Consider the following 27,623-nt stretch of genomic DNA (forward strand, 5'->3'; position numbering starts at 1 on the left):
AAAAAGAGAAAAAAAAGAGGATTCAAAATATGGAACATCTGCAAGGTACAAATCTGGGGAAGGCTACAATAAAATTTCTGCTGCACTGAAAGTTCCCAAGAGCACAGTGCCACCATAATTCTCAAATGGAAGATGTTTGGCAGGACTTTTCCAAGAACTGGTCAGCAGATTAAACTGAGCAATTTGGGGAGAAGAACTTTGTAAAACAGGTGATGGACCTTAGTAAGAGAGGTGACGAAGAACCTGACGGTTACTCTGACTGAGCTCTAGAGATCATGTATGGAGATAAGCAGAGTTCCAGAAAGACAACTATCACTGTAATCTTCCATCGATCTGGGCTTTGAGTGGCTAGATGGAAGCCTCTCTCAGTACAAAACACTTCAAAGCCCACTTGGAGTTAACGAAACGAAACGAAATGAATCCAAACCAAACGGAAAACCCAAACACAAAACAACCCCCCCCCCCCCCCCGAAGGACTGTGACAAGATTTTCTGGCCTAATGAAACCAATATCCAACTGTTTGGCCTCAATTCTAAACATTATGTCCAGGGAAAGCCAGGCACTGATCATCACCTGCCCAATATAAACTCAACTTAGAAGCATAGTGGTGGCAGTATCATGTTGTGAAATTGTTTTTCAGCAACAGGGACTGGGAGATTGATCAGGTTGAGGGAAAGCTGAATGGAGCAAAGTACAAAGTATCCTCAATGATAACCTGTTCCACAGTATTCAGGACATCAGACTAGGCTGAAGGTTCACTTTCCAACATGATATCAATCCTAAGCACACACTAAGAGTGGCTTAGGAACAACTCTGAGAATGTTCTAGTGTGGCCCAGCCAGAGCCCTGACTTGAACCCTATTGGACATCTCTGGAGGAACTTGAAAATGGCTATACATTGAGTCACCATACAACTTGACTGGGTTTGAAAGGATTTGCAAGGAAGAATAGCAAAAAAATCCCCCAATCCATGTTACTGCAGGCAGATGGGTGTGTGACCCAAGGATTGACTAAATGGTGGCAAAGTGAATTACAAGTAGATGTGCAAGAGATGAAGAATATAGTGGAGAATATAAGGAAAATTAAGAATATAAGGGTTAGGGAAATGAGAAGGAAAATACTACATAGGTGGTATCACACACCCACTCATATTGCTATACAGGTAGTCCTCAACTTACTTGCTAAGCAAAACATTTATTAAGTGAATTTTGTCCCATTATACAAACTTTCTTGCCACATTTGTTAAGTCAATTACTGCAATTGTTAAATTAGTAACATGGTTGATAAGTGAATCTGGCTTACCTATTGACTTTGCTTGTCAGAAGGTCACAAAGGGTGATCACATGACCTGGGACACTGCAACTGTCATAACTATGAGTCAGTTGCCAAGTATCTGAATTCTGATCATGTGATCATGGAAATGCTGCAGTGGTCTTAAGTGTGAAAAATGGTCATTTCACTTTTTTCAGTGCTATTGTCACTAAATGAACTGTTCTAAGTCAAAGGCTACCTATATTTCAGGCTTATAATTATTAATGGAATATATTTAAAAGCAATCACTTTAAACAGATACGCCAAGCGTTTACCTTTCATTTACCTTTCTATGTCTATCTGTATCCCGAGATTTCTCCCTTAACCAATCAATGGTATGAAAGTCTTCATAAGTGCCAACATCAGGAAAAGGTTCATCCAAAAAATCCATCAGATTTCCAGAACCATTCATATTTCCTGCATTAACCATATTAGAACCTAGACAATGAAAAACAAAGCAGCAGGTTGTATATTCAATATTGAGACATTAGCATTTATTTTATATCATGTTTACACCTTCATACTCATCAAGCCTTTTCCTGCAAAGAAGAAATCACTCGCAGTACGATAAAGAAGGGGTCCCTAACTCCCAATCCATAGACCAGCACCAGGTTGCAGCATGCCAGCAATTGGGCTGCGCAATCAAGTGAAGCCCCATCCATAAAACCACATTAACTCCGGTCAGCAGCAAAAACTTTCTCATGTTTTTTCTTAATCTTCTGATGCCCAAAAGATTGGGGGCCATTGCTATAAAGCACGTCTCACATACAGGTTTGGTGACTCAAGAACTTAAAAGATGAGAAAAAGAATTTTCCAAAAGCCAATTATTTTAAAAAACAATATCCAGACCACTTCTTGGTAAACACAAGATAATTGTGTGTCTGATCAATGGCATTAGAAAGATGTCTATGGAGATTCTCAGTCATCCAGGTCATGATTGTCTGAAAGGCATTTTTTCTAAAAGACAATTAGCACGCTATTTACCTTGCTAGTGATTGAACCTTTCTTAAAGTTATGGAAATTTTCCATTCTTAAATTATGTTTAATTTACAATAATATAACACCAAATAAAAAATTAATCCACAGGAAAGTTTAGAAAACTCATCAAGTGGTATGAGGTACAACAAATCAAAATGCAGGGTTTTTTCAGTATAAAGATAATACTACTTTTATTATTCCTGTTATTTTAATGTTCATTTAATGTTTCTGTGGATTCTATGTTAAAGCAGAGTTAATCCTGAGTGGTTACATCAGATTAAGGATAGTATATTAACTGTAATTTTAAAGACTGAGTTATTGTAGAATTCCTTAAATAATTATTTTCTTAAACAATATATTAAATATGTTTCTGGTATATGCTTAAAAATAACTACAACTTTTGTTTGCCAACTATCTCAAATCATCTTCTTTGTAATGTAGTCTACAGCATATGCAAAACAGCAATCTTCCCTATGTGGAGGTGAATGAAATTGTAACTACATCAGGTAATATTGTGATTGAGAGCAATCCTAGGCTTACATAGGATAATACAATATTTATTATAAAAAGGAATTTGGCAAGGATATGGTCTGTTTCAGGTATGCAATATTAGATAATGTAACATTTTTGGTAATAAAAATAAAAATTATTTTTTAAATCTGTGATTTAAGATTTTTAAATGATTTGTTTGTATTTTATTCTGCTTGACATCTCAAACGATTTTGGAAGAGGAAATAAAGCATAGTCATTTTTTACTTGCAGTAGAAAAAATCATTGCTTAGAGCTGTACAGCTGAATATTCTGTTTTGACAAAATAGATAAAATTATTAGAGAACTACCTGCCTTTTTACCTGAACCATAAGTAATAATTTCTCTTTATGCAGGCACATTTCACCATGGCATTTTGAATGATACAGAAATTGAGAATTCTTACTACTTTCTTGCAGTTATACTAGGTTATGTATCATTAAATACTATGTTATGTATCATTCCATTTTTCAACACATTGTAAAAATATCCATGTATCTTAATAAGTATTTCCTTTCACATAAGCTGATTGTGGAATACACCTTACCTACTACAAGGGAAAAATTATAAAATAGCCAATGTAACACTTCCTTAGACAAGCCATTCAACTGAAGGTTGTTTTTTTCCAGTAAGCTCCCCAAGAACAAATGAAAGAATTTCCACATGAATTATGCCAGAAATTTAGAGTTATGTTCCTTTTAAAACAAATATTCTTCAATACCTTGGAATATTGCAAATAGCCAGTTCATGTATCTGAACGCAATTGTTTCATTCCAGCCTCTCTAGACAGAATGAAAATACAGCTTCCTGCATACTAAAAAGATCACGTAATAGGCACTGACAATTGTTTGTCAGCTTTAAGACCCCACTTGACAGCATTAGTTTTAAACTTCTCATCTGAATGTCTGGAGAGCCATCAAACAACCACTGCACCTGCCGGCTTCTGATTTGTAGAGGCCTATTATAATTAGGACTTATTTTTAAAGCCCTCTTTTAACAATGGTTGATTTCAGAACGATGCCTATGAAAAGCTTAAAAAATAATGGAACATGGTCTTCTCTTACCCGCAATGCAACATCATTTAGTTCTGCTCTAAAGATCCTGACAGCTTCCTCTCTTCGCTGCTATGTCTGCAAAGGCAATGATGTCATATAGAGGAAGCAACTAGTCACGTGACTGCCTGCTACATTGGAGAATTGCTAGAGAGGCAGGCAGACGCACAGGAACTGAGCTCCTTCAGGATTAAGCAAATACTCCTGCGCCTTCAGAGCTGGCTGCAAACAAAGGGAGGAAGGAAGAAAATTAGGAAGGGAGGGAGAGAAAAAACAAGGAAGGAGGGAGGAAAGAAGGTCAGAAGGGGGAAGGGGGGAAGGAAAGAAGGAAGGAAGGAGGGAGAAGGAAGGGTGGGAGGGCGGACTTTTGATTAAAAAGTACTGTATTCCTATCCAGAACAATTCAATTTTCATTGCTTGAAATAATAGAACAGTGGCCATGAAAAACTAAGTGGTATTTTATTTAGGACTAATTCATGACAAATGCAAAAAAGAAAAATAAAGGCTATTTGTATTTTAAGGAATCCTGGAGGTCTTCTGGTTTAGAACCCATAACTCTAGGAGAAAAACTGTTCCATTGATTAATTATTCTCACTTTCAGGAAATTTGTACTTATTTCCAGGCTGTATCTCCCTCTTGTGAGCTTCCACCTGCTTCTTGTGATGCCCTCAGATACTATGGAAAATAAATTGACCCATATTTCCCTGTGACAGCCTTTAGTTGCTGGAAGACTGCTATTACTTCTCCCCTAAGACATTATTTTTCATTAGGCTAAATATACCTACTCAACTTAGCCATTCATCTCACAATTTAGCTTCCAGAGAACCTTACCATATTTGTTGTTCTTCTCACCCTTTCTAGGGCCTCAGCATCTTTTTATTTATATTTTTAAATTTATATTTATTTATTTATTTATTTTGTCCAATAAAAATTGAAAGATAAGGAGAATAAAAACGTGTAGTAGTAAATATCAGGGAAGGGATAGAAGAAGAGATATGAGAATAGAATACATCAATGAAGAGTAGAGGAAGGATATATGGATGGGAGAAGAGATATAAAATATAGGAGAGACAATTGGACAGGGGACGGAAAGCACACTAGTGCACTTATGCTCGCCCCTTACTGATCTCTAAGGAATCTAGAGAAGTCAACCGTGGAAAGTCAAAGGGAAAAATGTTGGGGGTTGACACCACGGAGTCTGGTAATGAGTTCCACGCTTCAACAACTCGATTGCTAAAGTCATATTTTTTACAGTCAAGTTTGGAGCGGTTGATATTAAGTATGAACCTGTTCCGTACTCTTGTGTTATTGCGGTTGAAGCTGAAATAATTGTTGACAGGCAGGATGTTGCATTGTTTCTGGTATCGTGACCAGAACTAGACACAGTATTTCAAGGTGGCATCACTAATTCAGTATAGAGTAGTGCTATCAATTGCTGTGATTTTGATGCTATCCCCATTGATGCAGCTTAGGACTGTGTTGGCTTTTTTGGTGGCTGCAGCATATTGCTCACATTTGTGATAGTTCACCACGACATCTAGACTTCTCTCACAGGCATTATGTTGAACCAGGTACAACCTAACTTGTATATATATATTTAGTTTTTCTGCCTAAGTACAAGATCTTATTTTCTTACCGCTGCAGAACTGCATCTTGTTGGATAGAGCCAGCGGTGGGCTACTAGCCAGAATGCTAAATTGCGCTCGCTGCCATGGCTCGTAAGTGCTTGCAGGGCTAGCATGATTTTGCTTCTGCACCTGTGGAGGTAGCAAAATCATGCATGGAGCTGCAGGTGCGCCCATGTTTCAGTCAGATTTTTTTGCTTCTATGCATCCCAAAACACGGACGCACCTGCGGCTCTGTGCGCAATTTTGCTACCTCCACAGTTGCAGAAGCAAAATCACGCTGGCCCCACAAGCATTTACGAGTCGCAGCAGCGAGCGCAATTTAGCGTTCCAGCTAGTAGCCCACCGCTGGATAGAGCCCAGTGCTCTTGTCAAAATCCTTCTGAATTTTGAGTTTATCATTCCAAATGTTGGCAACTCCCTTCAGCTTGGTGCCATCCACAAATTTCAGTCATTTCATATAGGTCATTTATGAAGTTTTTGAAAAGCACTGGAGCTAAGACAGAACTTTGAAGTGCCCCGTTGCATGCTTCCCTCCATGTAGATGTAGTTCCATTGAGGACTACACACTCAATGTGTAGTGTAAGTGGTCAGCTAAATTCATTTGGTACAGTTTCTCCCACATTGTTCTATCTTCCCAAGAAATAGGTTGTAGTCTTTTTTTAACAGTCATCTTACTGAAGTTTATGCTATTTCTACAGTACAGTGTTCCCTCGATTTTCACGGGTTTGAACTTTACAAAAAGTCTATACCAAGGTTTTTCAAAAATATTAATTAAAAAATACTTCACGGTTTTTTCCCTATACCATGGTTTTTCCCGCCCAATGACATCATATGTCATCGCCAAACTTTTGTCCGCCTTTAATAAATATTTTTTAAATAAACTTTAATAAATAACCCTGGTGAGTAATAATCTAAATGGTTGCTAAGGGAATGGGAAACTACAATTTAGGAGTTTAAAGTGTTAAGGGAAGGCTTGTTCATAGCCAAAAATAGTGTATTTACTTCTGCATCTCTACGCGGGCGGTCTCGGAACGCATCCCCTGCAAAAATCAAGGGAACACTGCATTTCCTTGGTCCAATAAATTTCCATATTTTTGGAGTCCGGGGGGGGGGATCCAAATTATCAACCTCTTTTATGAAGGAAAAAGGCGTGTCTTATACTCCAAAATTACGGTAGTCACTTCATTAAAGAAGGTAATAAGATTTGTTTGATATGACCTGTTTTAACAAACTCATGCTGGCTTCTAGAGATCGTGTTCATTTCTAAGTACTGACAAATCTGCTGCTTGATTAACTTTTCGAGGATTTTTCTGGTTATTGATGCTTTATATTTAAGACGGTTGTAATACCTTAACAACTGTCTTACATTATTTTTTTCCTGGACTAATAAAAAAAACATGGGCTATTATGTATTCAGAAGTGGCAAAACTGTCATCACTGGGACAGTGAGAAGTAGAATGCAAAAATGTGCAGGACATTTGCAATAGCAGCCTTAGAAATGAAGGCAAATATACATGTCCTACGACAGTGATGGCAAACCTTTCTTGGTTCATGTGCCAAGATTTTGTGCATGTGCTAGCATGCGTGCACATGCACATATCCATTCCCTCCCCAATGCATGCTCCCCCCCGTGCTCCCCCCTGCACATGTGCACAATCCCCCCTCTATCCCCGTGCATGCACACAAGCTTCACTGAAGCCTAGGACAGTGAAAAAACAGCCAAACTGAAAAGTTCGGAAAAACGGACTTTTGGTTTGCCCGTTGCATTGTTTTTCACACTCCGAAGGCTTCAGAGAAGCTTCCTGAAACCACAGAGTGCGAAAAACAGCACAACAGCCAAACCAGAGGTCGAGTTTTCTGAATTCTAATTTATGTCTTCAGGGAAACCTCCATGAATCCTCTGGAGGGCAAAATGGCCTCCACAAGGCTGAAAATCATTTAACTAGTGTGCTCATGCACGCTGGAGCTGGCATAGGACAACGCTTTACATACCCTTGGATATGGCTCAGCGTGCCACCTGTGGCACACATGCTATATGTTCACCATCATTGTCCTACGATAATGTTGCAGGATCCAATCAGAGTCATTCACTGGGACCAAAGATTTATTCTTCCAAGTTTTTGGGCTCATACCAGAGTCCATCCATGGAGAAAGAAAAGTTCCTTGAGAAGAACCGTTGTACCTACCTGAACGGTCTTCTCAGTGCACTGGAAGGAGAGTCCAACATGGGTATATCACCAATCCTATTGGTAGAGACTGAGTTAAATTTACATATTAATTGAGCACCGCCCCCTCTGCTCTCCCCATGAGCCAGTTTTAAAAACGAAAAACCATAGTAAGAGGATAACCAAGTTTTATTTAACAACAGGTAATAATGTTAACTTCCCACTCCGGCGTCCCTGAACTTATAACAATGCCGGGCGGGTTTGGACTCTCCTTCCAGTGCACTGAGAAGACCGTTCAGGTAGGTACAACGGTTCTTCTCCACTGCATCTGGAAGGAGAGTCCAACATGGGATATACCAAAGATTCAAGGCCCATGGGAGGGAAAGGAACTCGTCAGGGACGTTGAGGGAGAGCAAACTCGTTGTAAAACACGTCTCCCAAAGGCAGCGTCTGCGGAAGCAAAGGAATCCAACTTGTAATGTCGTATGAAGGTCGAAGGCGTCGACCACGTTGCAGCCTTGCAAATGTCCTCTATGGAAGCCTGCGTAGTCCAGGCCGCTGAAGTGGCCGCGCTCCTAGTCGAGTGAGCCGTCAATCCAGCTGGCACAGCTTGGTTACGAGCCTTGTACGCTTCCGTAATACAGTCCCTGATCCAACGACTAATAGAGGTAGATGATATGCCAAGTCCCTTTCTATCCTGTGCAAAGGAAATAAACAGTTGTTCCATTTTCCTGAAGCTCTCTGTCCGTCTGATGTATATCTTGACCGCACGGCGCACATCAATCTTGTGCCAGCGCAACTCTGACGGATGATTGCCGTGTGTGCAAAAATCAGGAAGAATCAATTCCTGTCGTCTGTGAAAGTCCATATTCACCTTCGGTATAAAGGAAGGGTCTAGTCTCAGCACTACCCTGTCGGGATAGAAGATGCAAAGATCAGGTCTCACCGACAAGGCAGACAACTCCGACACTCTCCTAGCCGACGTAATAGCCACTAGGAAGGCTGTCTTGATGGAAAGTAGTCTCAATGGTATGGACCTCAATGGTTCAAACGGTGGTTTCGTTAATGCTCTGAGGACCAGCGCAAGGTCCCATGACGGAAATCTCCGAACTGGTGGCGAATGCTTATTCAATGCTCCCTTAATAAAATCCTTTATCCAAGGGTGATAGGCCAATGAACGTACCTCGGCCACTTGTATCATGGTTGAAAGAGCCGCCACATGTCTCTTTAAAATGTTGGGCACCAATCCCCGCTCCAGTCCTGCTTGCAGGAATTCCAAGATGGTAATTACTGACGCCACTCTAGGATTTATTTGTTGCTTATCGCAGAAGCTGCAAAAGGCTGCCCACGTTGTCTGGTAGATCCGAGACGTCGATGGACGCCTTGCCGCCTGCATGGTGTCTATGACCATTTCTGGTAGTTTCAGGTGTCGTAGCCTGTGCCGTTCAAGTGCCAGACGGTCAGTTGAAGCCACTGGGGATCTGGATATTGCAAGCTCCCCTGGCTGAGCGACACTATCTGGTCTGGGATCCTCCATGGTGGTGACACCGATAGTTCCACCAGGTCGGAGAACCACGGGCGGCGTGGCCAATGTGAAGCCACCATCAATACCTCCGCTCTCTCCTTCAGGATCTTTTCTACCACCCTCGGTAGGAGACTCGTCGGTGGGAATGCATAGAGTAGTCCTGGGGGCCAGGAAACTAGGAGGGCGTTGACCTGCTCCGCTCCCGGCTCTGGAAACCTTGAGTAGAACCTCGGGAGCTGGGCGTTTTGGGAACTTGCAAAAAGATCCACTAACGGGGACCCAAATCTGGTTACCATCTGCTGGAATAAGGCCGAGTCCAATCTCCATTCTGACGGGTCCAGGGTGGACCGGCTCAACCACTCAGCCTGTGTATTGCTGACCCCTGCAATATGTTCCGCTGCCAAGGACTATTAAATGCCGTTCGGCCCAATGGAACAGGTTGTTCGTCTCCACCATGAGATGGTGCGACCTCGTTCAAGTGAGCTCTGGTCGCGACATTGCCTGTTAGCACCAACACGTGCCTTCCCTGAACCAGGGGTGCAAATGTCTGTAAGGCCAGGAACACAGCTCTTAGCTCTAGGAAATTTATGTTGACCTCCGCCAGGTCTGTCGTTGTCCAGAGACCTTGAGCCATGTGGGTTCCAATGTGGGCCCCCCATCCGGTAAGGCTGGCGTCGGTGGTCAGAATGATCTGCTCCTGTGCTCGAAAGGAGGAGCCTTTGTGTAGTGCCGGAGAAGCCCACCACTTCAGTGACTCTCTGACCTCGTGAGGTAAGCGCACCTGCTTGTGGGAATGACTTGTCTTGGTTCTCTGAGCCGGAAGCAAGAACCACTTCAGTGTCCTGATGTGGTGTCTGGCCCAGGGCACGATTCCAATGGTCAACACTAGGGTTCCCAGTGTCTTTGATAACAGTGACAATGGTACTGGCCTGCTGCGATGTATGCTGGCTACCAGCTGGCGTATGTTGTCCTGTCGTTCCGTGGAAAGGGACACTGAGCCCGCCTGGGTGTCTATAATGGCTCCTAGGTGTAGAAGTCTGGTGGTGGGGGAGAGTTGGCTCTTCTCCACATTGATGGTGAAGCCGTGCTCCTCTAGCGTGCAAATGGTCATGTGTAAGTCCTTTCTGGCCTTCGTCGGGGACCTGGACAGTATGACTATGTCGTCCAGGTAAGCCATCAGTCTGATGGAACGAACCCGTAAGCTGGCGGTAAGCACATCCAGGAGTTTTGTAAATGTCCGTGGGGCGGACGAAAGACCGAATGGCACGGCCTTGTACTGGTAATGTCTCCCCTCGGTACAAAAGCAGAGAAACCTGCGGTGTGCCGGATGAATGGGGACATGCAAGTATGCCTCTTTCAGGTCTATGGGAGTTAAATAGTCCTGAGCTCGGATGGAAGCCAAAATAGTCTGCAGGGAATGCATCCTGAACCTTCGGTATTTGACGAAAAGGTTCAGTTGCTTCAGGTTGAGGATCAACCTGCATCCCCCGGAGGCCTTGGGAACTATGAAAATCGTTGAATAGAACCCTTTTCCCTCCTCCTGTTGGGGGACTCACTCTATGGCTTGTATGTCTAATAGGTGCGTGATTTCCCTGCGTAACTGAGATTTCTTTTGAGAATCCCTTATAATAGGGCAGTGTAGAAACCGGTTGGGGGGAGACTGGATGAACTCCAGCTTGAGTCCTTGAGCCACCGTGGCCAGAGCCCATTTGTCGGAGGAAGTGATACGCCAGGCGCTGTGGAAGCCCTGCAACTTCCCTCCCAAGGGTCGTGGTGCCGTCGAGTCATTTCGTACGCTTGAAACCCCTCTGGTTGCCACCACGAAAGGGCCTTCTGGACTGTTGGTAGCCCCTTGGTCTGTCCTGAAAGGAGCCGCGATCACTCCTATAGGGCTGTTGACTGTACTGGCCCTGGGAAAAGGGCCGCTGGGTCTGGGTGGATCCGGATGATGAGTCCCAACGAAAGGACTGGCGTCTCAAGTACGAATTGGACCTGCGGTCCTGTCGTCTGTTGGACTTGACAAGCACCTTCCTCTTATCTTTGTCTTCCACGAGGACTTTCTCCAACAAGTCCCCGAAAAGTGATGAGCCCTGGAAGGGGCCGGAGGCCAATCGCCATTTAGATTTGAGGTCCGCCTGCCAGTTTCTTAACCACAAGAGGCGGTGAGAGGACAGCGTGGTTGCCATGCACCTGGCGGAAAACTTAGCTGCGGTTAGTGTGGTGTCTGCAGAAAATTCCGCCGCTGCCAACAGCTTACTCAGATCCTGGCGAAGATGGCCATCCTCGGGTCCCAGGCGGGATTGCATTTCTTGAATCCACAACATTGATGCTCTGTTCAGGAATGATGCCGCAGCAGTCGCCCTGAACCCCCAGCCAGACATCTGGTGTGTTTTGCGCAGTAAGATCTCCGCCTTCCTATCTTCAGGTTTCAGGCTGTCACCTGTCTCTGAAGGCACCAATGCGCTGGAAACCAGTGTTACAACTGGCTGATTGATGGGAGGGAATTCGAGAAGTTTCTCCACCTCCTCATCAAATGTATAAAACTTTCTCTCCAGGTTGGAAGGGCCCTGTGCTGCCACTGGGTACAGCCAGGGTCTCTTGACCCCTTCCACGAAGATTGATGAGGCAGGAAAATGGTCAGACTCGGGCTGAGGTTCTTTGAGCAGTGTGTCAGAGGTCCTGCTCGTCTCTGCAGTCTCCGTAGCCTTTGATGAACCTGGCAGATTCATCACCTGCTTGGCCTTGTACAATAAGGTTCGAAAGAGCGCCGGTTTAAACAAGCCAACAGTAGGAGTCTGTTCTTGCGCCCTCTCATCCTCTGAGAGATCGTATTCCCAGTCACTGTCTTCGAACTGAGCCGGTTCCTCTGTCAAGGACCCCAAACCCGAGGGGGGCGGTGCCGACCATGAGCCTCTAATTTGGTGTTGCCTGCCATGTTGCTGCGTCCCCGTTGCAATGCTCTGCGAGTACACATTGGCTATCATGTCCTGCAGGTCTGGGGGCAAGTTTTGCCACGCCCCGGGCTGCGATCTTAGGCCAGCCGCCGTGGGAGTAAACGTGGCTGATGGCCCCTGGGTCTCTCTTCCCCGATCAGCTGTAAGGCGCTCCGCTTCGGCTTGCCAGAGCCGCCTTCGAGCCTCCCAGTGGGGGGGGCGGGCCCCCTCACCGTCAGCTCGCAGCCCTAGTGTGGCCTCGGAGGCCAGGGACCCAGGGCTGGGTGCTCCTCTATGGGGTGTTCCCTCAGAGGGAATACAAGACCCCTAAGGAGAATGGTTGGGGGGGGGTGCATGAGTCTGAAAACTTGGAATAAATCTTTCGTCCTTGATGACGAACTCAGATTGGATCCTGCAATAGCAGCCTTAGTTTATGGAGTCAATGGAAAACTGATGTGGTGCTTGATTCCCCTCCCCCCTCCTGCCAGGATATTTTAACCTGTGATATAACAATAAAAGTACTTACCTTAATTTATAAATAAAAGCAAGTAGCAAAAGTTACGTTCTTTATCAAATAACATTATAACAAATCCTTCATATTCATGTAAGTTTCGAAGGAGTCTCAAGTGAACAACCTATTCCTACAACTGCCATCAGATGTTTAGCTTACACCTCAGCAGATATTTTGAGCAATTATTTTTATCACAACTAAATTGAAATATGTAAACCTATGTGTAAAGCATGACTCAGGGTATAGCTCAACATTGCTCAGGAACAAGTTTCACATATTAATGAAAATTGTCCCTTGGTTTTCTTTATATTTTTGTCTTCTATTTCGGGAACTATCAACTTAAATATACTAAACATAATGATTAGACTAAAAGTCATTACATTACAAATTTCTGGAGAGCACAATTTGACTATCCCTACATAGAAAACAAATGTAGGTGTCCAAAAGTTGTTAACCATGTCTATAATGAATGTGTTATACAGTAATCAAAGCTATGCTTTTTGGATGGCTAAGAGGCTTTTTCAAGACTTGGGGGTTAGTTAGTTAGTTTCTGTTTTAGATGAACACTTCATATTTCCTAGCACATATATTGCAAAAATCAGGCTAAGGCCAAAATGCACTTACTTGTATTTTAGCATGTTAAAGAGTGGGGATATTTTCATTCTGGAAGTGTTTAGAAAATATTTTTAAATTGATTCAACTTAAAATGCAAAAGCAAGAGCTGAAAAAGCTTCTTGGATGAGAAGCAAAACATAGAAACATAGAAGTCTGACGGCAGAAAAAGACCTCATGGTCCATCTAGTCTGCCCTTATACTATTTTCTGTATTTTATCTTAGGATGGATATATATTTATCCCAGGCATGTTTAAATTCAGTTACTGTGGATTTATCTACCACGTCTGCTGGAAGTTTGTTCCAAGGATCTACTACTCTTTCAGTAAAATAATATTTTCTCATGTTGCTTTTGATCTTACCCCCAACTAACTTCAGATTGTGTCCCCTTGTTATTGTGTTCACTTTCCTATTAAAAACACTTCCCTCCTGGACCTTATTTAACCCTTTAATATATTTAAATGTTTCGATCATGTCCCCCCTTTTCCTTCTGTCCTCCAGACTATACAGATTGAGTTCATGAAGTCTTTCCTGATACGTTTTATGCTTAAGACCTTCCACCATTCTTGTAGCCCGTCTTTGGACCCGTTCAATTTTGTCAATATCTTTTTGTAGGTGAGGTCTCCAGAACTGAACACAGTATTCCAAATGTGGTCTCACCAGCATTCTATATACCGGGATCATAATCTCCCTCTTCCTGCTTGTTATACCTCTAGCTATGCAGCCAAGCATCCTACTTGCTTTCCCTACTGCCTGACTGCACTGTTCACCCATTTTGAGACTGTCAGAAATCACTACCCCTAAATCCTTTTCTTTTGAAGTATTTGCTAACACAGAACTGCCAATACAATACTCAGATTGAGGATTCCTTTTCCACAAGTGCCTTATTTTACATTTTGAAACATTAAACTGCAGGTTCCATTGCTTTGACCATTTATCTAGTAAAGCTAAATCATTTACCATATTACAGACGCCTCCAGGAATATCAAGCCTATTGCACACTTTAGAGTCATCGGCAAATAAGCAAACCTTCCCTACCAAACCTTCCCCTATGTCACTCACAAACATATTAAAAAGAATAGGACCCAGAACAGACCCTTGTGGCACACCGCTTGTAACCTGACTCTGCTCAGAATACTTGCCATTAACAATAACTCTCTGATGTCTACGCTTCAGCCAGCTGCAAATCCATTGAACTATCCAGGGATTAAGTCCAATCTTCACTAATTTATCTATCAGCTCTTTATGTGGAACCGTATCAAAGGCTTTGCTGAAGTCCAGGTAGGCAATATCCACGGCACCACCTTCATCCAACACCTTTGTGACATAGTCAAAGAAATCAATGAGATTAGTCTGACATGATTTGCCTTCAGTAAAGCCATGCTGATTTGGGTCCAATAAGTTATTGTTTTTTAGGTGCTGATTTACCCTCTTTTTGAGTAGAGTCTCCATCATTTTAACTACAACTGATGTCAAGCTAACTGGCCTGTAGTTACCAGCTTCTTCTCTACTGCCCTTCTTGTGGATAGGCACAACACTGGCCATTCTCCAATCCTCAGGAACATCTCCTGTTAACAAGGATTGGTTAAACAAATCAGTCAGGGGGGTAGCAATGACAGATCTGAGTTCTTTAAGAACTCTGGGGTGGATGCCATCTGGACCCATTGCCTTATTTATCTTTAATCGTTCAAGTTCTTCTAAGACATCGGCTTCTAAGATCACTGGAGCTGAATCCGTACAGCTGGAAGCAATGCTATATCCCTCTATAGTTTTATTTTGTAAGGTGTCTTTTGAGAAAACTGAACAGAAGTAGCTATTGAAATGGTCAGCGATCTCCTTATTCCCATTAATGCATGTATTATTCCCAGTACTAAGCTTCGTGATGCCGCAGTTTTTCTTCTTATCACTAATATATCTGAAGAAGGTTTTATCCCCCTTCTTTAGAGATTTGGCAATTTCTTCCTCTTTTGAGGCTTTAGCAGCATATATTATCTGTTTCGCCTCCTTCTGTCTCATTTTATACACCTCCCTATCAGCTATACTTCCAGACTCTTTATACCTCCTATAGGCAGCCTTTTTTTCATTGACTATAGCCCTTACATCATTGCTAAACCATAGCGGTTTCTTCTTCCTTTTACCTTTAGTTATTTGTCTTACATACAGTCCAGTGGCTTTTAAGATGGCCTTTTTTAATACAGTCCACTGGGTGCTCGCTCCTGCCATTTTATCCCTCCCCTTTAATTCATTATCTAAATATTCCCCCATTGCATTAAAATTTGTTTTTCTGAAATCCAATACTTTGGTTGCATTATAGCAGGGGTCCCCAACCACCGGGCCGCGGACCAGTACCGGGCCGCGGGGCATGTTGCACCGGTCCGTGGAGTCAGCAGCTGCCAGTCCTCCTGCCGCCGCCCCCTCCCTCCAGTGCTTCATCTCCCGCTGGGAAAGAGGCCTCGGGAGGCAGGTTCTGCCGGCCACAGGGCGATGGACGGGACAGAGGGGCGGGAAGGACCGGGAGGCTCAAGCCTCTTTTGGCTTCTGCCGTGGCACGCCTTTGCGTTTTTGGCTGGGGGGGGAGACAGGAGGGCCGGCCTGACCCCCTCCCTCCAGCGCTTCACCTGCCGCCGGGCAAGAGGGTTTGGGAGGCAGGTTCTGCCGGCCACAGGGCGATGGCGGGAAAGAGGGGCGGGAAGGACCAGCACCCCCATGATTAATCCCGCCCCCAACCACACCCCTTTCCGCCCCCACCGGGCCATAGAAAAATTGCCTTGCTGAAACTGGTCCCTGGTGGAAAAAACGTTGGGGACCACTGCATTATAGGATTGCTCACAATGCGTTTTTACATCAAACCACAAACATAGATGATTGCTGCAACCTAAATTTTCTCCCACCTTGACATCTGAAACCCAATTCCCATTCGTAAAAACTAAATCTAGAATATTCTCCCCTCTAGTTGGTGTCTTAACCAGCTGTGCCGGAGCTGCTCCTGTAAAGGCCTCTACTATATTCTTACTTTTGCATGTAAGGGCACTGGGGATATTCCAGTCAACATCAGGCATGTTGAAATCACCCATAACCACAATATCTCCCTTTACTGCCATTTGGGTAATTTCATCCACCATCTTGTTGTCATATTCCTCGGATTGCCCTGGAGGCCTATAGATCACCCCAATTCTAATGACAGAACCTTCTTTATTTTGCATGCAAATCCAGAGAGTCTCTAGATCTTGACATGTATTTTGAATTAGTGTTGTTTTTAGACTTTCTTTAATATAAATAGCTACTCCACCTCCCCTTCTCTCTATTCTATCCTTCCTATACAGTGTATATCCTGGTATGGATATTTCCCATTCATTAGAATCCTTAAACCATGTCTCAGTTATGGCAACCAGGTCCAAATTATCTCTAGATATTATGGCCATTAATTCACAGAGCTTGTTGCTCAAGCTTCGAGCATTCGTGCACATTACCCGAAGAACATTATTTTCATTATTAGTTTGCCCCTTATCACGAACAACTACATATTTTATTTGCAGCTCCCTTTTCATAAGCTTCCAAAAACTGCTTTATCCTCATTGGTTGGGGACAGAAATCACCCACATCAGTTACATCTCTGTCCCCTTTAACTAGTTTAAATGCCTGTCCAAAAAAGTTCTGAATTCCTCACCGAGTACCTGGGTACCTCTGTATGATGGATGCAAACCATCCCTCTTAAACAACTCCCTATTAGACCACCTACTGACATCTTCAAAGAAAAACCAGAAAGTCCAGTTATCTCTTGAAAACATTTTGGTACAACGATGACCTGAATGACCTGAATCTCCACAGACATTTAAAATGCAAACACAGAGACAAACACACAACCATGATGCAATTTTTTTTTTTTAAAAAAGGAATAACCATTGATTTTCAGTGATTGAAGTCTTCAGATAGCTTTAATGATTGTATACGTTTTTGTAGAATGCTAGCCCTTTTGAATATCATTTTTGAACAGCTAAGTAATTTACACACATTTTAAAATAATTTCTAGATGGTTTGTCTGTCTACTTATTTATTATTTATTTTATTTATTATTTGGATTTGTATGCCGCCCCTCTCCGAAGACTCGGGGCGGCTCACAACAAGTGAAAAAACAATCCAATACATAATCCAATTAATTAAAATATTAAAAGTTTAAAAAAACCCTATACTAACATACACACACACAAGCATACCATGTATAAATTCAGCGGGCCCAGGGGGAGATGTTTAGTTTCCCCATGCCTGACGGCAAAGGTGGGTTTTGAGAAGTTTACGGAAGGCAGGAAGAGTAGGGGCAGTTCTGATCTCCGGGGGGAGTTGGTTCCAGAGTCGGTGCCGCCACAGAGAAGGCTCTCCCCCTGGGGCGTTGACGGGACCCGGAGGAGGCCCACTCTGTGGGACCTAATCGGTCGCTGGGATTCGTGCGGCAGAAGGCGGTCTCGGAGATATTCTGGTCCGATGCCATGAAGGTCATAACCAACACTTTGAATTGTGACCGGAAACTGATCGGCAGCCAATGCAGACTGCGGAGTGATGGTGAAACATGGGCATACCTGGGTAAGCCCATGACTGCTCTCGCAGCTGCATTCTGCACGATCTGAAGTTTCCGAACACTTTTCAAAGGTAGCCCCATGTAGAGAGCATTACAGTAGTCGAACCTCGAGGTGATGAGGGCATGAGTGACTGTGAGCAATGAGTCCCGGTCCAGATAGGGCCGCAACTGGTGCACCAGGCGAACCTGGGCAAACGCCCCCCTCGCCACAGCTGAGAGATGGTTTTCTAATGTGAGCTGTGGATCGAGGAGGACGCCCAAGTTGCGGACCCTCTCTGAGGGGGTCAATAATTCCCCCCCCCAGGGTAATGGACGGACAGATGGAATTGTCCTTGGGAGGCAAAACCCACAGCCACTCCGTCTTATCCGGGTTGAGCTTGAGTCTGTTGACACCCATCCAGGCCCCAACAGCCTCCAGGCACCGGCACATCACTTCCACCACTTCGTTGACTGGGCATGGGGTGGAGATGTAAAGCTGGGTATCATCCGCATATTGATGATACCTCACCGCATGTCCTTGGATGATCTCGCCCAGCGGTTTCATGTAGATGTTGAATAGCAGGGGGGAGAGGACCGACCCCTGAGGCACCCCACAAGGGAGAAACCTAGGAGCCGACCTCTGACCCCCCACTAACACCGACTGCGACCGGCCAGAGAAGTAGGAGGAGAACCACTGGAGAACAGTGCCTCCCACCCCCAACCCCTCCAGCCGGTGCAGAAGGATACCATGGTCGATGGTATCGAAAGCCGCTGAGAGGTCAAGGAGCACCAGGACAGAGGATAAACCCCTGTCCCGGGCCCGCCAGAGATCATCCATCAACGCGACCAAAGCGGTTTCCGTGCTGTAACCGGGCCTGAAACCCGACTGTTGGGGACCTAGATAATCGGCTTCTTCCAAGGACCGCTGGAGCTGGAGTGCCACCACCTTCTCAACAACCTTCCCCATAAAGGGAAGGTTGGAGACTGGACGATAGTTATTAAGTACGGCTGGGTCCAGGGAGGGCTTCTTGAGGAGGGGGCGCACAAGCGCTTCTTTATAGAGTGATGGAAAAACTCCCCTCCCCAAGGAAGCGTTGGTAATCTCCTGGGCCCAGCTCCGTGTCACCTCCCTGCCGGCCGAAACCAACCAGGAGGGACACGGATCCAGTAAACAGGTGGCGGAACTCACAGCTCCAATGGCCTTGTCCACTTCATCAGGTGTCACCAGATCAAACTCTTCCCAGACAGGTGGACAAGTACGTGCCCCAGTCACCTCGACTGACTCGTTGTCAGTCGACTCTGTCTTACAATTGGAGTCGAGGTTGGCCCGGATCTGAGCGACTTTATCAGCGAAAAACGTGTTAAAATCCTCGGCACTACTCTGCAAGGGCTCCCCAACTCCCCCCTGGTTAAGAAGGGAGCGGGTCACCCTAAACAGAGCGGCCGGGCGGGATTCCGCTGATGCAATCAAGGCGGCATGGTACGCGCATCTTGCCGCCTTGAGCGCCACTTTGTAAGTCTTAATAAAAGCTCTTACAAGTGTTCGATCGGATTCAGACCTACTCTTCCTCCATCGCTTCTCTAGACATCTCTTTTGGCGTTTCAACTCCCGGAGCTCCTCGTTGAACCATGGGGCTCTACGGGGTCTAGCGCCGCGGAGAGGTCGCAAAGGCGCAATCCGGTCGAGAGCCTCCGCAGCAGCCGTATTCCAGGCCTCCGCAAGAGACTCCGCCGAACTGTGGACGAGTGCCTCTGGAATAACCCCAAGCGCCGTCTGAAGCCCTCTGGGTCCATCAGGCGTCTGGGGCGGAACATCTTAATTGGTTCCGCCTCCCTGCGGGGAAGGATTGGAGCCAGGAAGTCAAGCCGTAGTAGGAAATGGTCTGACCATGAGAAAGGCAATGTTTCTAAGCCCCTTAGTCTCAGACCATTACTCAATTGCTCGGAAAGGAATACCATGTCAGGTGCGTGCCCTCCCTCGTGAGTCGGACCCTGTATTACTTGAGTCAGGTCCATGGCTGTCATGGTGGCCATGAACTCCTGTGCCAACCCAGAGGTTTCGCCGAGTGACGGCAGGTTGAAGTCCCCCAGGACAATAAGTCCGGGGAACTCCACCGCCAACCCGGCTACCTCCTCGAGTAGCACAGGCAGGGCTTTTGACACGCAGCTGGGAGGCAGGTACGTGAGAAATAAGCCCACCTGAACCACTAAGTCCAACTTCATCAAGAGAGACTCGCAACCCGCAATTTCCGGAGCAATGAGTCTACGTAGGCAAAGGCTCTCCCTGGCTATAATAGCCACTCCTCCCCCCCTTCCCTGGGGTCGAGGTTGATGCCATATCTGAAACCCAGCTGGGCAAATTTCAGAGAGAGGAACACCCCCCTCTGGGCCCAGCCAGGTTTCAGTAATACATGCCAGGTCGGCCTCCTCATCCAGGATCAAATCCCGGATGAGGAGAGCTTTATTTACCACCGACCTGGCATTGAGCAGCAGCAACCTGAGCCCAGGGCCAGAGTTACACTCATCACCAGTACCCAAGATTGGGCTCACAGAGCCAGAACAAGGGATCATTATTAAGCAACAATCCCTCGTTCCCCTGGAACGGCTAACTCTGTGGCCCCCGCCATATCTGCCTCTCCCCAGCAACACTGGAATATTCCGACCCTCTGCCACCCCAGAGATCAGTGCCCCTTCCTCTCCTGTCTCCCGAGCGTCAGGTGGGCCAAATCTGTCGTTCATACTATTTTCATTCATCTCATGCATACCACAACCCCACCCACTCCAACCATCACACTCACACCAATCATTCATCCTATGCACAATATTACATACACCCCAGTTATCCATTCATTAAGAAACCCCCCAATAATATTAAGATTAAATTAGTAATAATTAAAATAGATTAACTTGATTATTAAAATACAATAAGAAAAATATCTAAATTTATCTAATTTAAAAAACTATAAATATAATATATATACAGTATATATAAAATATAAAATATATAAAAAATACAAAGGATTCATGCCTAGGCTCTGGTAATAGTCCAGATAATCTGGTTCATCTATGGCACTCTGTAGTTTATTTCTCACCCTCAACAGATTTTGTTAACAAAGAGCAATTGGAGAACTATGTGGATCTAGGGGCCTATTGAAAGACTCCAACAGCTTCCTTCAAGGCTTTCAGCCTTAACGCACCCCATAAAGAACTGTTGTTAATTTTCCAAATCCACTAAATAACTACTTTCCATTATACCAAAAATGCACAAAGGACCAAGACCAGACTGCAGAGGTTATCCTTGTGAGTACTTTATCCAATTTTTCAGAAGTTACACAGAGAAAAAAGTCCACATAACTTGGCAAATGGTTGTCCCAATTACTACTATAGACCCTGCCCAAGTGGAGTCAAGACTCAAGTGAAACAGGACTTTATTAGTGATAACCAGTGGTAACTGGTCCTAGCAGCCAGCAGGAAGCTCTTAGAACTGCTCCTTTCCAGAAGGAAAGTTGTCATCCTAAAAAGTGCTCCAAGATGACAGACCAACATTCCCACCTTCATTCAGTCAGGTTTTGGTAATGCCTTTTTATCACTAGATCATGAATGGGCATAGCTTCATTACAGATAATGTGTTTATTAGCAACACAAGGCCAATCCGATTACAGGTCCCAGGGAAGGGCTACTAGCTTGGGAGAAACAAACACCAAGTTCATTCCAATCCCAATAACTTCCAATAATTTCTAATTCCACCTTAAAAGTAGTCCTTGACTTACAATTCAGACGAGCATTTCCATTGCTAAGCAAGGCTAATGTTAAGAGGGTCTTGCCCAATTTTACAACTTTTTTGCCACAGTTGTTACACAAATAATGTTACATGAATTATGCAGTTATTAGTCAAATCTGGCTTTTCCCATTGACTGCTTGTTGAAACAAGTTGGGAAAGTCACAAATAGTGATCATGTGATTCCAAGATGCTGCAACCATCATAAATGTATATCAATTGCCAAATACCTGGATTTTGATCATGTCATCATGAGGATGCTATGATAATCAAAAATTCATTACCAATCAATTGGTATACTTACCAATCAATTAAGAAATCCATAAACGGCTTTCATAAAGCAGAATGGTTAACATTATAAAAATGGACACAAGAACATTTTGCAGAAAGTATTTTATAAGCAATGTAACAACCATATACCTGTATATGTATGTATGTCACAAGATGTAATGTACACTTTGGAATAATTGGAATAGTTTGGAAAGTTTAATATAGCTAATCCAAAACAAGTAAAAGGCTTGATAAGATCACTTGTTTTGCATTTGCAAACTCATAATAACTGTATAAACAAGCTAACATTATGCTAGTTAACTGTAAAATAAATGTACAACATGAAGACTTTATAGCAAGTATATTTTTATTAATTTCACAGAATACTTTTCAAATACAAATGACAATCATTCAGAAACAATGACAACATTAAGGAATGAATACTGTAGAGGATAACATACTGTAATAGTATTAATGTGGGCAGTCATGTTCTTATTCCCCCCAAACAAATACTGAATGTATACTGCATAGTCACTACAACTATTATCCACTAACATCTTTCTATTTGGGATCCCAAAACACATTTTTGTCCAAATACCATGTATTCCATCCATAATACATATAGAAGCTAGCAACAACTGGACCTAATAGATGACAAAATATTTATACTGACTGCTTTTTATCATAAACAATTAGTACGATACAGGTGACAAGGCAGTGCTTCATATCAAAAGTAATATTTTTTTCTTCAGATTGGATAGAAAAAGCCCTTTTTCAGATATGTTTCTCAAATTGATTAGAGTGGGGTCCCTAACCCCTAGTTTACAGCCCAGTATCAGGCTGTGGAAGAGATGGATGAGCATGTGCACACATGCATTCATGAAGCTGCACTTGTGAAAGTGGCACACATGCGCACAAAAATATCCCACCTCCCCCCACCCCATCACTGCTGCCTCCAACAGTTCACCGAGCCAGAAACATTGTGGACCAATCTTTTTAGATGCTAAATATATTGAATTATGCAGTAATGTTAAATTAACCCATGATAGCAGCTAAATATATAAAACAATGTTTAAGAATTTTAATATTTAATATTTAATATTTTAATATTTAAGCATTTGATCACCTATTTTTTCATTATCCTTCTAATCCAGTTCCACCCCATTCATTCCTGTATGTTTCTGGGATAAAATTAAATACTTTTGTAATCAGCTACTATACCCATAAGAATTTTATTAGAAGGCAATGCCAAATTTCCATTTAATCATGCCAACTAATAGGAAAGTGTACAATATCCATAATTAATTATTTGATTTCATGTATGTTCTTCAAAATTTAATGGGCTTATGTTGTCATACTATGCTTACAGATATCACATGAAGCCAATGGATTCAATGGCTCTTATTTTTCACCACTGTTGAACTCTCTTTAATTTGGATTTTAAAAATTGCCCAATGTAGGATTTATAACCGTTGCTCTCTCAAAGCCCAGCTGTCTACAATTTAATGGTTACTGCTTCATGATTCTAACATGTGCTATCTCAGATTTGATAGAAACTGTTGATTTATTGGGGTTTAACAAGCTTCTTTGTTATTTGGATTCCTATAGGAGATGAGAAGGCCGAGGGAGGGGTCAACTGTGTCATCAATCTCAACTCCCTTATGCTCACAAGATATTTAAGTCCACCCCCCCCTCCCCCTTCAATTCCTCTGACTTATCTACCACTATTTGCTTTGACCCATAGTAGTTCAGATTCTTGCAAAGGAACACAAATAAAATAAGCATACAATAAACCTATATTTATTTGAACTGCCTGGACACCTGATTTCCTATGCTTGACACTTCTTTACATCATTGTTAGATTTTTAACCAAAAACAAATTTTTGATTTTATAGTATCCTATGTTAAAACTGCATTTCTCATTAACACCCCCAAGGTATATTTTATATTATATAAGAGCATAATTATTTGGGTAACTGAAGCTGAATATAACAACATAATAAACAACGTTGCATACATAAAAGTGGCTTTCTCAGGAATTTAAGGTGACAGAACTTTAACTGCAAAAACCTATGAGCAAAAACCCTAAATTGATTTTTTTAAATCTTCAAAGCAATGGCATTCAACTGAATAGTATATTGTTTTCAGAGATAATACTGAGCTATTTTAGCTCACATGTTTAACACCTCTATCTTAACTTTGAGCCAAAATATCACCACTGAATAGCTAACATTGCCATTAGCACTGGGAAGAAACAGTATTTAAAATTTCCCATGAAACACAAGGGCAAAAGAAGTTGCCACTTAAAAAAGACCTCATGATCCATCTAGTCTGCCCTTATGCTATTTCCTGTATTTTATCTTAGGGTGGATATATGTTTATCCAAGGCATGTTTAAATTCAGTTACCAACCATGTCTGCTGGAAGTTTGTTCCAAACTTCTACTATTCTTTCAATAAAATAATATTTTCTCACGTTGCTTCTGATCTTTCCCCCAACTAACCTCAGATTGGGCCCCTTGTTCTTGTGTTCACTTTCCTATTAAAAATACTTCCCTCCTTTAACATATTTAAATGTTTCGATCATGTCCCCCCTTTCCCTTCTGTCCCCCAGAGTATACAGATTGAGTTCATTAAGTCTTTCCTGATAAGTTTTATGCTTAAAACCTTCCACCATTTTTGTAGTCTGCCTTTGGACCCGTTCAATTTTGTCAATATCTTTTTGTAGGTGAGGTCTCCAGAACTGAACACAGTATTCCAAATGTAGTCTCACTCTATACAGTGGGATCACAATCTCCCTCTTCCTGCTTGTTATATTAATTCTAGGAATAGTTCATGTAGTACTTAAATTTTGTATAGATATCAATTTTGGAAAGACCCATTTTTAATTAAAATAAACAAGCCTTTTCACTAAAAAGATGGGAATATCTGAATGTATAAAAGTGGTATCTGGTTTAGAACTGAAAAAAATAATTTGGATTTAACTAATTTTAGGATTATCTACTCTCAAAATTCATAACATTTTTCCTGAGATGCATTAATTCAATAATCTATATGTTACAACCTCCTCCAGGTTCTATCTGGACATAACATATGGCTTTTGGCTGTATTGGTTAAAAATTATAGCAGATAAAAATCTAATAAATCTGGTGTTCGAAAGACAGATGCCTTCTTTTTCTGCATGAATTTGAGCTTATTTGGGGAAATGGTTAAATTTGGGGTACAAGACTTAAAGGGAAATGTATGGAAATCACAGTCCTATGATATTTGTAATTTTTCCTAAATGAGTTCCAGACAAGTTTCCATAACTATGAAACTGTCCGCATATTATTTATTCGTATAGTTCACAGAGAAATATTTTCCTAAAACAACAGCTAAAGATCTGTCACCTTGTTCCTTCCCTCGTTAAACTGAAAAACTAGTTAAAATAACAAGATACACCTGACACAAATAAAATAAGAACAATCTACTAGTGCACAATAAGAACATGCAGTCACACTCTGCAATGTTTCAGTAACATTTTCACTTTTTGGGGAAAAAAAACCATCGCAAATGATGTGTAGCTACAGACAGTGCTCGAAGTACATTATATTGTATGATCAGTAAAGCTGATTTAAAAAGTACAAATTTAGAGTATTTTCAGTTCAGTTATCAGAAACAAAACCTGTTCAATGTTTCCATTCTACTGTATGACAAACACCAAGTAACAAAATTTATGTCATTTAAAATACATCTTAAAGTAAATATTTTCCTTCAAGGAAAACACATTACTATAAATAAATTACAATACAGTGAATTTTCCTGAACTCACTTTGTTTCTGCCTTCCAGCCCTTAAAATAAAATAAAACAGCAAAAAAGAAAAAAAAGAAAAAGAAAAGAAAACCACCCTTTGCATTTTCTGACATGAGTTTTTTTTAATATAAAAAAGGTGTTTTCAAAGAAATTAGTTTCACAACAAGGAAAACCCAAGCCTTGCTGCAGTCACTATTAAAAAATATATGTGTATAAGTGTATCTATTTGTGTGTATGAGGTGTGTATGTGTGTGTACGCACAATATACTGTATATGTATACCTTTCTAATTTTTTACAAAATGTGTATATTAATAATCTTTGCATATTTTTTTAAAATAAACTTAAGTAGTTCAATAACTTCATTAAAATAAGAAAAGGCGGATAAATACTTCATTATACATCATCAGCTGGCAGAGGTGGGACATTGATCCTTGGCCTTGTAAAAAATGCCATCTTCTCCCTGTCGTGTGTGGGGAAAATATTGTACACTTATTTTAACTCATTTAACAAACAAGCAAACAAGCAGAATATTATATCATACACCTCAAGCCATCTCCTAAAGTAGCAACAGAAGACCTGAAAAAATGCATAAACCCACTAATTTTCTCAGAAACTCCACCCAGTGTATTTGAATAATTAAGCATAATCTAGGAGACTTCAATCATTCAGGCAAGATGAAAAAATTAAATCAGATTTCAAATTCCAAAATGCTCTACCTACAGATATTTTTAATGGTTTATCTTTATCTGGGCGTGTGTACAAGAGATTTAGTATGGAACTAGGAGCAGGAATGGCCCAGTATTTCCCCTCTTTGAGTGACTCAGGATCACTAAGTCAGTTAGTCTTGGCCTAAAGTATCTGACTGTATCATTATGGAGAAAAATTAGCATGAAACATAGACTATGAATATGGAAAGTTTGTGTATGTGCATATGTATACATTCTTTGTTTACATAAAAATGTCATTAGCCAAATATGGACAAAGACTTTAGATTTTCTATACATTTTCTATAAGTTTATAATTCTATAAACTCTAGATTTTCTATAATTTATCTATTTATATCTAGCAGGGTCAAATGTGAAAGTGTACCATGTCTGATAAGAGCTGTAATATAAAAGTTTCAGATCTATATTCATTAATTCTGTGGTTAAGGGAAAGCCTGTAATTTTTCTCAAGCCTAGTAATCAATAAAGTGGTAATTCATATTTGGGTTTTATCACTTCAGACTATAAATGGAAATTCTTTTATTTTCATTCATTTTCATTTTTTATTCCACGGAGTCTATGTTCAGAAGGAAATAGTACAGTGATACCTCGTCTTGCGAACCCTCGTCATACAAATGTTTCGAGATACGAACCCGGGGTTTAAGATTTTTTTGCCTCTTCTTCCGAACTATTTTCACCTTACAAACCCGCTGCCACCGCTGGGATGCCCCACCTCCGGACTTCTGTTGCCAACCGAAGCACCCGTTTTCGCACTGGTGGGATTTCCCCGAGGCTCCCCTCCATGGGAAACCCCACCTCCGGATTTTGCGATGCTGCAGGGGAATCCCACCAGGGGAATCCCACCAGCATGAAAATGGGCGCTTCGGCTGGCTGCGGAAGACCAGAGGTGGGGTTTCCCAGCAAGGGAAGCCTCAGCGAAATCGCAGCATTTGTGATGCTGCGATTTCGCTGAGGCTTCCCTTGCTGGGAAACCTCACCTCGGGAATTCTGTTGCCAGCCGAAGAGCCTGTTTTCACGCAGTGGGATTCCCCTGAGGCTCCCCTCTATGGGAAACCCCACCTCCAGACTTTCGTTGCCAGCGAAGTGCCCGTTTTTGCTATGCTGGGATTCCCTGCTGGGATTCCCTGCTGGGATTCCCCTGCAGCATCGCAAAAATGCGGACGTCCGGAGGTGGGGTTTTCCATGAGGGGAGCCTCAGGGAAATCCCACCAGTGCGAAAACGGGCGCTTCAGCTGGCAAAAGGGGTGAATTTTGGGCTTGCAT

At 42.5% G+C, this 27,623-nt stretch overlaps 2 protein-coding genes across 7 annotated transcripts in view; both read right to left on the reverse strand.

Annotated features, from left to right (window-relative positions):
* Positions 1–3,957, reverse strand: part of CLCN4 (chloride voltage-gated channel 4) — a 54,184-nt gene extending 50,227 nt beyond the window's left edge. The window contains exons 1-2 of one of the 3 annotated variants that reach the window (XM_070750821.1): positions 3,882–3,957; positions 1,598–1,749 (exon numbers count right to left, since the gene is read on the reverse strand). In XM_070750821.1, coding sequence (XP_070606922.1) covers positions 1,598–1,741 — 144 coding nt within the window. In that variant the 5' untranslated portion in view covers positions 1,742–1,749; positions 3,882–3,957. Of the gene's footprint in view, positions 1–1,586; positions 1,750–3,881 lie in introns of all 3 variants that reach the window. The other 2 variants (XM_070750823.1, XM_070750822.1) reach the window with 2 other exon arrangements.
* Positions 3,958–22,192: 18,235 nt separating this feature from the next.
* Positions 22,193–27,623, reverse strand: part of WWC3 (WWC family member 3) — a 108,989-nt gene continuing 103,558 nt past the window's right edge. For all 4 annotated transcript variants that reach the window (XM_070750835.1, XM_070750834.1, XM_070750832.1 and 1 more), the window contains exon 23: positions 22,193–26,095. In XM_070750835.1, the coding sequence (XP_070606936.1) occupies positions 25,998–26,095 (98 nt within the window). In that variant the 3' untranslated portion in view covers positions 22,193–25,997. The remainder of the gene's footprint in view (positions 26,096–27,623) is intronic.

This window comes from Erythrolamprus reginae, chromosome 4 (genome assembly GCF_031021105.1).
Source record: "Erythrolamprus reginae isolate rEryReg1 chromosome 4, rEryReg1.hap1, whole genome shotgun sequence".
NCBI lineage: Eukaryota > Metazoa > Chordata > Lepidosauria > Squamata > Dipsadidae > Erythrolamprus > Erythrolamprus reginae.